General features: G+C 41.1%; 1 protein-coding gene across 3 annotated transcripts in view; it reads left to right on the plus strand.

The window, feature by feature from the left end:
* Positions 1 to 10,168, plus strand: part of LOC139263884 (uncharacterized) — a 58,950-nt gene extending 48,782 nt beyond the window's left edge. Inside the window, exons 3-5 of one of the 3 annotated variants that reach the window (XM_070879952.1) lie at positions 778 to 978; positions 7,017 to 7,117; positions 8,456 to 10,168. In XM_070879952.1, coding sequence (XP_070736053.1) covers positions 778 to 978; positions 7,017 to 7,117; positions 8,456 to 8,476 — 323 coding nt within the window. In that variant the 3' untranslated portion in view covers positions 8,477 to 10,168. The remainder of the gene's footprint in view (positions 1 to 777; positions 979 to 7,016; positions 7,118 to 8,455) is intronic. The other 2 variants (XM_070879953.1, XM_070879950.1) reach the window with 2 other exon arrangements.
* Positions 10,169 to 12,005: the final 1,837 nt, after the last annotated feature.

Consider the following 12,005-nt stretch of genomic DNA (forward strand, 5'->3'; position numbering starts at 1 on the left):
AAGGTACATGTGTTGCATTCCGCTATAATTTTAAGAAAATTTACAATCGAGACAATCTGTTAATCATAACTCGCTGAAGGTATGACTTTTTTTCTACACAAATGGCAAACATTTCATGAAGACAAATATAAATATTGTAAAAGCGTATACACCAGCCTAACTACCTTCCAAGTAACAGGACTCTTCCTGAATGCTCCCGGTACCTTGGGGCTCGACTGCAACTTTCTTCTCTCTTTTTATTCTTTTCATTCCAAATCATTGACCGTTTTCTTTTGAAGCAGGAAGCTGACTTTGGAGTTTTTTTGAAGCAGCTTGAGATGCTTTGTTATGCTAAAGCTCTATTTAGATGCAAATTGTTGTTGTAAATTAGCATTTCACTTGTTGTGTTTTGGTCTCTGCCAACCTGCTCCGCTCAAGTATAGCATAAAATAGTTTCTACCTTGTGCTCTTGTGACAGAAGTAGCACAAATACCACTGAATGTCAGTGTTAAATATTGAAGTAAGAAGTCCAAATAAGTTTAATTATGGTTCTGAATGCAATAGATTATTAATGTACTCTTATTTAACTTTCACATTATAGTAGAATATCTGAGAGAGACTGTCACTGGTGCTGGACCCAAAACATTTATGCAGTTCTGCCATTTTTGTTTGAGGTGGCAAATTGAAAATTGGAGTTCTTGATTTTGTACAAAGATTGTTTTTTTATATATATTTATTATTTATATATATATATTATTTATTTATATATATCTAGTAATATAAAAATATGCTTTACAGTTATGGCTATGAAGGATGGGAGAATTGCTGCAAAGCTTGTAAATGTGGCTGATCTTGATCAGTGTTTTGCCGATATTGTGGATACATTCAATCATCAACAAGAGAATTACATAACTCTGTGCGAGTCCATAAGACTGTTGAAAGAATGTTGTCAGTGCAACACACTCGTGGATTGTTTTCAGAGACTCCAGCTTGAACACTGTAAGTACTTGACGGGATGGGCGAAGCGAGGGGGGACAAGGGAGGTTGGAGGTGGGTAGGGGGATTCTGTCTACTACCACTAACATTCCTAGGATTCCTAGGCTGTAAGCATGAATATTTCTTAATATCTGGTTTTGTGAGGGATTCATATTCAGCTTGTAATTAAAAATATGTTCAAAACTTCAGACTACAATTTGAAATATACTTACTGTATATTTTATCATTGTCTTGTATAAAATATGTATTTTCTTTTTACAGATGCTGAAGGACCTGCTGTATAAATACAGCATTTTCTGTTTATTTCAGATTTCCAGCATTTGCAGTTTCTTTCTTTTAATTTTAACGAAATTATGACATTAGCTACTTCTATGTTTGTTCTTTGGGTCCATTGCATTTGACATTCATGAGACCGAGTGGGCAAACTTGTTTTAATATTTTTTGCTTCATTTTACTGATGAGGGATTTTGAATGGACCACTGGTATTCAATATCGGGAATAAAACATTTTAAAAATGAATTTCATTGATGTATTTTAACCATTTTTATTGGGCTGAATCTGAAGACGGGATCCAGAGATGGAAGCATAATGTAATAACTCACTGCCACACCCAGTTCCAAAATAAGTTAATGCAGATTTAGAGTACCACTTGGGGAGCATGTGGTGAGCTCAACATTTGACCAGAGCTCATGAATACAAATCTTTAAATTTTTAGTGACTTAATGGGGTAAAAATTGGACCTCTGCACCCATTTTGTGGGTATAAAACTGGTGTAATGAGGGCCAATTTCTGGGACCAATGTCCTGTGTTTGAAGACATCTGACCTGAAATTGGGTCAGACGATTTTTCAGGTGTCCCTGGCGGCTGCCAAAAACGGGTATTGGGCACCTTGTATATGTAAATGAGTAGTCAAATGCCTGTTTTAGGATCCCTCTGCAAAATTGTGCAGCACAAAGCATAGGCATTGGGCCTGCTCCGCTGAGGATTCTTCTGTGGCAGCTGTAGTCAAAACAGAAGCCACCACCAAAAGGTCAGTTAAATAATTTTTTTAAATTATAAAATATTTCTGTGGAGATGGAGTGCTCAGCCGGCTCCACAGTATCCTGAGTGCCCCTTACCCGCACCCACCCCTGTTGCTGCTCTATCCCCAGCTGACAGTAAGGCAAGCGGCCCAAACTTCATCTTTTTAAAAATGTGCAAGCTGCCTCTGAAGGTGCGACAGGCACCAGTGGCTCCCCCAAATAATAGTGATGAGAACAGAGGGGTGATTTAGGGCTGGCCTTGAGCCTTTCAGTTGGGGTGCATGCTCCATGAGTGTTACTTTCAGGCCTGAAAATGGGTCTAAAGCAATTTCACCCTGGAAGATCTTCGCTTAATGTCAGTACCAAAATGCCATTCAACAATTCCTTCCAACGAATGGCTTCCTTTTTGTGTCGTAAATTTCTATGATTCTATGAACGGAAATTTTAAAAATCCTTAAAATGACTGTTGTACTCCTCCATTCAAAGTTGCTTCATTCAAATGATCTGAATTTTTTTTTAACAGCCAATTCCCATGTTGCAGTGTTATTTGATAATTCAATATAGCTTTTGGTGCAAAAAATTGATTTATCAAGAGTAGACCATACTTATGAATGCGCAAAGTTTCAATTTTAGAATTAATTTCCTACTTTTTCAAATGGAAGAGCTCAACATTTTTCTACTGTGCTGTAGTTTTGGCCACTTCATTTTTACATGGCTGCCTATGTATCTGTTGTGGATTTTGAATTGCCTGGGTTGGGTTTGTGTTGATCTCCACTTCTTGCTTCGTCATGTCTATTAAAGAATGTCAATCTCATCAAAAAGTCAGTGCAAGTGGTAATGCAGTGGCTGAGAATGATAGGATATGGATTGGTACACTTAACAGGAAAATCTCTTTGGGGGTTCTCCTGCTTATCTGCTATTTATGACTTTTCTTTGCTGGGGTTTCTATGGGCGTCTGCCAAAATTGAGGACATGTGAGAGAATCTCCAAGGAAATTCACACCCTAACTTACTGAATTCCTCGTCACCTATGAAGGAAGTGTCAGGCACTGCCTAATATAGATAAGTTGGGGGGATTATTTGGAGATTGTGACCCCACCGTGTGCTCTTGTGCATTTTCTAATAGCTGCTAAGGAGCTGCATTGACAGAGCACTGGCAACATGTTGACTCTGTATTTTCTTGGCCAAGGAGGGTTGCATGGTATGGCACATGACGACCTAAAAGTGGAGTAATTTGAATATTTGAAAGGGGTAAGCTCGAAATAAATTTAAAAAAAAAAGACTTGCATTTATATAGTGCCTTCAGGACATCCCAAAGCACTTTACAGCTAATGAAATACTTTGTGTGGTCACTGTTGTAAGGAAACGCGGCAGCCAATTTGCACTCAGCAAGCTCCCACAAACACCAATGTAATGATGACCAGATAAACTCTTAGTGATTTTGACTGAGGGATAAATATTGGCCAGGATGCTGGGGATAACTCCTCTGCTTTTCAAAATAGTGCCATAGGATCTTTTACGCCCACCTGAGAGACGAAAGACAGCAGCTCCGACAGTGCAGCACTCCCGCAGTACTGCACTGGAATGTCAGCCTAGATTTTTGTGCTCATGTCTCTGGAGTGGGACTTGAACCCACAACCTTCTGACTCTGAGGCAAGGGTACTACTAATTGAACCATGGCTGATTCTTCGGCCCAATTTCCCAGTTGACAGATCCAGAACTGGCACTTCATCGCTGTTCAGCTCACCTCAGTAGCCTTGTTATTCAATAGAGTAAATAGCCACAAAGTTATCCCAAAAAATTTAAAATGTTCAACTGACTGTAATCCAAGCTTTTATCTGATTACCTGTGTTCGAATAAATACATCTCTGGGAAACTCTATATTCTTCATCATTTTGGTTTTACTTTATTAGATTAACCAGAATTGGTTTATCTATTGAGTGCATCCAGAAGCCCTAATACACCTCTTGGGTTAGAAAGAAGAAAGGCTTGTGTTGGTATGGCACCTTTCACGACCTCAGGACATCCCAAAGCACTTTACAACCATCAAGTACTTTTTGATGTGTAATCACTGTTGTCATGCAGGAAACATGGCAGCTAATTTATGCACAGCAAGATCCCCAAAACAGCAATGAGATGATGAGGAAAAAGAAACTCAGGCAAAGGCTTAAAGAAATGATTAGGACATTAAATTATGGCCTGAAGCATAAGAGCACTATATCAGCACTAGTATTTGTTGACTAACTATCTTATCTTGCTTTGTTGGAGGAGATTTGTTTACTTTTGATATAGATCATTTACATTGGGGCTATTCTTGTACAAATATACGGCATCTATCTGTGTAATCCATTTCATTAGGAAGAAGTAGATAAGCTGGAATCGCTATAATATAATTTAACTTCATTGCATATACTAATTACAAAAAACACCATCCTTAAACTGGAAGCCAAGAAAAAAAATAGTTGTCTTGAACAAAGCATCACATGCAATTTTCAGCTACACTGGTAGGAAAACGGCCATCTGCTTTCCTGTCTGAGAGAAGCACATGGACCTGCAGTGGCATTTTATATGTAATATTATAGGTGACTAAGAGTGAATATTAAGTAGATTGGATTGATGAATATATTACCTGGTTATTGTGACCATCTCAATTGTAAGTTTTAGAACTACATAAAAACAGAAAATGCTGGGAACATTCAGCAGGTCAGGCAGCAAACACTTTCGAGCTCTGACCTGACATGGCTTCTAGTGCACTTAATTCAGTAAAGCATGCTGACATTGATGTAATGAAGCGAAGAATTGAGAATTGGAAGTGACCTGTTTGTTTGGTATCTAGCGGATTAAATGGTTACTGAAAAGATGAAAGATACCTACACAAGATATGACTTGTTCCTCTTGTTTCCGTAAACATTGTCCTTGCTAAGGACGTGTGTAACTCCTGATTGAATTTCCTGTTCTGTCAACACTTGAACAAAATCAGAGAGTTAAATCTGGTTCTCTTGCAGCATTATGCACTGTTGTGATATTTTCTCTGGCCACGATTTTGCGGGTCTGGGGTGGGCGACATCGGTGGTGGGTCGCTGTTGGCCCCGCTGTTGGCTCCATCCTGCATTGTGAAATGAATTTCCGTTAAGCCCGCCGAGCACGTTTCTCAGCCAATTAGAGGAAGCGATCTGGTGATGATCATTTGATGACGTGTCATCACCCAGTTTCCTTAGAGACCATGGCTAGATTTATTTTGACATTTGTGTTGTCAGTGTTCTACAGCGTGCGGTGCTGCAAACACTGACGAGCGCTGCACAGAGGTGCAGGGCTGCACCCAGGCTCTCCCATGGGAGTCACAGCATGCAGGGAGGTCCTCTTCCCTTCCCATGAGCGGAACAGTCATTCCCAGATCAACACAGCCTGAACACAGTTGGAACATTGCAGAGGAGGGCACAAACAGGGATATGGTCAGGGGGACCTGGTGCAGTGCTGCAAATGTTTTAATGATCTCAGTCGAGCAAGAAATGTTAGTACAAAGCCACACTCAACCTCATCCTGCTGTGCCTCTCACCACATCCCCATCATTTTGCCTTCCCTACCTTACACCGACTTACCTTGCAACTCCTACCCATCTATCTACCCATCTATCTACCCATCTATCTACCCATCTATCTACCCATCTATCTACCCATCTATCTACCCATCTATCTACCCATCTATCTACCCATCTATCTACCCATCTATCTACCCATCTATCTACCCATCTATCTACCCATCTATCTACCCATCTAGTGCACTTGTCCTCGTGCAATCATACCAATTAACAACACACTATGGCAGATACTCGGGTGTGATATGCAATGTTCATCTAAAGTTTCTGTTAATGTGGTGTCAAACATTGAAACCTTTATTTTCAACACTTTGCATTCTTGGACAGATTTGTGTGCACCTTTGGAAGTGGCTTAATGAGTTGCAGTGAATAGTGAGGCATAACAATATCATGAGTGTGAAAGGAATGGCTGGAGCATTGTAGGGATGCTTTATAATGTTGGTGTGGGATGGTGCCAACCTGGCGCATCATGTGGCAGCCAGGGTGAAATAAATCTGGCCTCCCATGCAGCAATGTGGTTAGGTGCTGATGCCCTCTGTCCTGTGCAGCATCAGTTGATTGCGGAAAAGGTTGGTATTGGTGCTGCTGGTGTTCGAGCTGATCGTGGTGGGATTCTGAGGACAAAGGTGAGACAGTGTAAAGGACACCCACGTTGATGGAATAGATGGCAGGTGAAGTAGAGATGACAGAAACATTCTGTCAATGATGAGTGAATTCTTCCAATGAGGTGAAAGTGGTTGGAGAGTGGAAAGCCTGCAGAATGTTCTTGGAAATGGAGTGAGAAAAAGCATTTGCCTGAAGAAAGTGAATATCAATTGGGTGGGAGCTTTTATAATACATTTGAAACTGTCAAGTAATCAGCTAGAGCAATGGCCACTCAACTCTGCCTCAGCTTGACCGCTGTGGCCTGCGCACAACGTAGATCCCATGATCATGAAGTCAAAGACAAAAGGTAAGTGAAAAAAGGCTGTTAAACATCTCGCAACTAGATGCTAATCATTTTAATTAGATTCCCCACTGCTGCTGGTCGGGTCTACTGAGCATTGACCGATCTGACATTGGGACAGGCTCATGGTGGTGGGTGGCGGGATCCCGACCTGTGGGGGAAAAAAACACTTTCCCACCCGACCTGCCACCGATCCCGTTCGCTAACCCCCCCGGGAAATTCCAGTCTATGTGTCAAATGTCTGACAGTTTTATTTAGAGCTTGTCTTGATACAAGTGTGATAATTCTTCAAGCTGAAACTACCCAAACATCTAATTACTATTTGAATAATCATCTGTTGTAATTTGTGAGATTAAGAATGTTGGAAATCTGAAATAAAAACAGAATTCTGCAAATACACAAGCCAGTCAGTAACTAAGAGAGAAAAGATTAATGTTTTAGGTGCGACCCCTTTTGACAAAGGTTGTATTTCCTTTCAGGGAGGAGATATTGGCCCCAAAATGTCTCTGGACACAATCCCAGTGCATCTGCCACCAGAGTTTGTAGGGTAAATGGCGATCACCTCTTTTGCATGGGGCAGGTGGGTGTATGTGTATGCATGCCCTATCATCCCTATACATCTCAAATGATCTATGAATCCATTTTCTCATTTTTAAAAACCCTTATTCATGTCTCCTCTAAGACTACAAGGTAGTAACCTAAGGTACATCCACACATCAGTGCAAAGTGGTTTCAGCTTTACATTGACACTAAATTTGTTTTGTGTACATTGGGTGTTATGGCCCGAACTGGCACCTCTAGAGAGTCTTGCTTTACTTGGCTGCCAAGTTGGGTGAAGGATTCAGACTACATTTACGCAATTGCTGAAGCATCAGTTCAAAGTGAAACTACTTTGCACCAATGCTACCATTATATTGTAAATGTATCCTTAGTTGCTTTTGAATAATGTTGTAATCAAGACCAGAAATTCAATTATGCTGAAGGATCCAATATGTGTATGCTCAGTCTGCATCGGATATGCAGCACTATGCCATATTGGTTACGATGAGCTATAGTCATCCCATTTGACAATTGGCGTTTGACCCACTATGTAAATTGGGGGCTTAATGCCTATTTCAGACCCTTTGGGTGTGATTGAGTGCAGCACAAGTCATGCAAGCTGTGGGCACTCAGTAGTCAAGCCAGAGGTCTGTAAAAGGACAACTGGGGGCTGCCACCAAAAATGGAAGTATAACATTTTCTAGAATGTAGAGCCAGGAGGAGCAGGAGCATTCGTCTTGGCTCTACATTAAAGCTGCAGGCTGCTTATGGCCTGCATCACTGCCCCTTTCCCAGACTTCCCTTGGGACCTCGGCTGGCATCTCAACTGGACAATTTTGTTCCTCCTCATGACTGACAAGCTGGCTCTGGGGCCACAACAGGCACTTGCAGCTCCTTGGTAACATAAAATAAAGCCGGCAGACCAATTTGCCATGGTCCTTCCGCAAATGTCTTTAGATGTGTGCAACTTGCTCTGCACTGGGATTGCATCCCAATTTGGATGTGATACAATTTCTAGGCCCAAACATCCAATAATCTGCTTCACATATTGCTGGATTCATATTGACGGAATCCTCTGCGGGTTGAATTTCTGCAAGGGCTCTCCTGATCGTCCACGCTAACTTCAGTGGAAAATCCGTGAAAAGCCTGGGGAAACAACGTAAATATTTCTCTGGGGTTTTCCGCTGAAGTTATGATGGAAAATTGGAACAACCCACACAGATATTCAACCTCTGTTTCCAGAACATTGGGTGGGGGTGGGGGGTGGGTTGCAGAGAAAAGTGTTGGTGCTTACTGTCCACTTTTTAAATTTTGTAAGTTTAAAAAAAAAATTAAAGGCTCTAATTATGAAAAATCATTTTTTTCACAATTTTTTCAGGTGATTTTTCAATCAAACTAGACATGCAGGGCTACAATTTCTCTCTCTCTGTGCAGCCCAAACAATCAATTCCAAAGCAACTTCAGCTCGCACAGCAGCATACAAAACAACTGTGTGTCTCCACAAAATCCATAATAGCAGCTGACCCTAAACTCCAGGAGATGATCAACTCAGTGGTACAGGCTGAAGATAAGCATCTTGAAACTGTAAAGCTTGTGAATGATTCCTATCAAGAGCAAATGCGACGTTTATCTAATGTTAAAGATAACTTCATGGAAGTAAAGCGAGCCAAACAGCTTTCACATGTATACAAAGAATTAGCCCATAGTGTACTTAAAGACATAGCAGAACTAGCGGGCATAACAGTCTGAAAGTTCAGAACTGGTATATAATCAGGTCACCTCATATTTTGTGGCTTCACGGCTGCAAAAATTGCCATGGAGTTTAACCCAAACCCATTATGGACTTTGTCTCCTCTCTTCATTTTTCATTGTTTTCCTTCCCCCAGCTGTTTCCTTCATTGTAATGAATGCCTGGTACATCAATACCCATACAGGGTGATTACAAATGGTATTGGATTTCTAATCTAACCCTCATCCATATACAGTATTTCATACCCTGCACACCAGGTCAATTTCCTTGCAGGTACTCCCACTCATCTGACGTAACTTTGGTGGAAGTGTCGCAAGAAACCTATAAAAATGACAAAAATTCACCCCCTTCATCTGCATCTCAAGTGCGTACCATCTACAAGATACACTGCAGCAACTCACCAAGGCCTCTTCGACAGCATCTCCTAAACCCGTGACCTATACCAACTAGAAGGATAAGGGCAGCAGGCTCATGGGAACACCATTACCTCGAAGTTCCCCTCCAAGTCACACATTGGTCCAATTTGGACACATATAGCCAATTCCTTCATCGTCGCTGGGTCAAATTCCTGGAACTCCCTCGCGGCACAGTGGGAGTACCTTCACCACACAGACTGCAGTGACTCACCACCACCTTCTCCACGGCAATTGGAGATGGCCAATAAATGGTGGCCTTGGCAGCGACACCCACTTTCCAGGAACAGTTTTTTAAAATCACCATCAAAGACATGCCAACCTAGGCTGACATGAACAACCTACCACCAACCCGTCTCAACTCTAGAAGACCATTTTGGACTGTCGCTGAAGCCCTTCAGCGATCTCCCCTCAGCCTTGATGACCGATGGCGAAATGCTTGGAAGAACTTGCATACCGAATGGATTCCTTATAGAGGATCAAACCTTTCTCGCAAACAGTGGACAACCACCTCCGAACTGGTCACCCACCTTCTCCATAGATGAAAGATTAAAGCATCCTCATCATGCGACTGTGGAGCTCCTAATCAGATCCTGGAGCGCATCATTGAACTCCGAGGAAATTCGCAGGCAGCCTACAAGATATCCACACTACTACACAGGACGTTTTGGCCTGGATAACTGACTTAAATATTGACATTTGATTTGCTTTGCTTCTACCTTATGAAAGAAGAGTGTACAAAGTAAAAAAATGCTTGGGAATTATCAAGTTGCAAATCAGTTGGTATTATTTAGAAGATCTTCTGGCACCCGTCTGATTCAGAATGCCGTGTATTGGTGACCTACTATTAAAGTTCTGCAGCCAATTAACATCAAGCTGTCTCACCTGACTAGGTGAAAAGTCTGGTGAGTGGTTTAGGTGTTAGGAGTGGCAGTTATTGCTGTAAATAACTAAGCAGTGCATGGTGTGGGGGGGGGGGGTGGGTATGCACAGTAATCTCTTTTTAAATTAAAAATGCACATTTCTTCTATATTAAAGCCACCGGTTTAGCATTTTTAGGTTTGTAAAAAAATAATATATTAAGAAAAGACTTGCATTTATATATTGTCGCCTTTCACAATCATGACGTCTCAAAGTGCCAATTAAGTACTTTTGGAATGTCGTCACTGTTGTAATGTGGGAAATTAAGATGACGATGTTTCCAAACTGTAGACGGACTTGCTGCGGAAATTATATTCCTATGCAGCAGAATGTAGTTGTTGCTGCAGAAATGGTCTTGAGATGCTACAGAATTCTACAGCTATCTTTATTACACGATATAATTGCTAATAAAGGAGCACACTAAGTAGTGATTGATCCTGTGCACTTGATGTGAAGTCAGTCATTTATCAATTAGCATTTATTTTGTACATTTGCTGTGCTGCCCACTTTATTAATTTATCTGTTTATTTCAATTAATTCATTATTTAGTTATGTATGTTGAGGGGATTTTGTCAACATTTAACACATTTTTGTGTCAAAGAAAAAATGGATTGTTAATTTTGTCACTGACAAAAAAATGGTTACTTGTTGATAAATCCTGCATGGGAATATGATGTCGTAGCAAAAACGGAGACCTGGCTCAAAAATGGGCAGGATTTGGTATTAAATATTCCTGGATATAGTTCAGGAAAGATAGGAGACAGTATGGCAGTAATGGTTAAGATGAATGTTGGTGCTGGAGAGAGAGGATGTCCTGGAGGGGTCGAGGACAGAATCTATTTGGTTAGAGCGGAGAAATAATAGAGGCTCCATTACACTATTAGGTGTATTCTATAGGCCACCAACTAGTGGGGAAAATATGGAGCAGCAGATTTGCAGAAAGATGCCAGAACTATAGAATAGTGATAATGGGGGAATTCAACCTTCCTAATATAGACTGGGATAATAGTGTAAAGGGCAGAGAAGGGGAAGAATTTCTGAAGTGTGTTCAGGAGAACTTTCTTGAACAGTATTTTATGGGCCCAACGAGGGAGAAGGCATTGCTGTATCTGGTTCTGAAGAATGAGGTAGGTCAAGTGTTCGTAGGTGAACATTTAGGGAACAGTGATCAGAGTATAAGGTTTAGGTTATCTATGGAAAAGGACAGAGAGCAATCTGGCAAATTTCAGTGGGATGAGAACGGATCTGGTCTGGGTAAATTGGAATCAAAGATTGGCAGGCAAAACTTGTGGAACAATGGGCTGTCTTTAAAGAAGAAATAATTTGGGTACAATCGAGGTACAGTCCCACTAAAGTCAGCTCCCTGGATGATGAGAGATACAGTAAAATGAAGCAGAAAAAGAGTGTTTATGAAAAAGGTTTCAGGTTGAGAATACACCTGAGAATCAGGCTAAATATAGAAAGTTCAGAGAAGTGAAAAAGAAAATAGGGGCAAAGAGAAGGTATGCGAATAGAACGGCAGCTAACATAAAAGGTAATCCAAAAGTCTTCTCTCGGCATAGAAATAATAAACCGGTAATAAGAGGAGGGGTGGGGACGATTAGGGACCAAAAAGGAGACCTAAGCACGGAAGCTGAGGCACTAACTGAGTACTTTGCATCTTTCTTCACCAAGGAAGAAGATGCTGCCATTGACATAGTAAAGGACGGGGTCGAGGAGAGACTGGATGGGATAAGAATTGATAAAGATGAGGTACTAGAAAGGGTGGTTGTATTTAAAGTAGATAAGTCATCAGGATTGGATGGGATGCATTCTAGGACGCTGAGGAAAGTGAAGGAAGAAAT

The sequence above is a fragment of the Pristiophorus japonicus genome, chromosome 5 (assembly GCF_044704955.1).
Source record: "Pristiophorus japonicus isolate sPriJap1 chromosome 5, sPriJap1.hap1, whole genome shotgun sequence".
Lineage (NCBI taxonomy): Eukaryota > Metazoa > Chordata > Chondrichthyes > Pristiophoridae > Pristiophorus > Pristiophorus japonicus.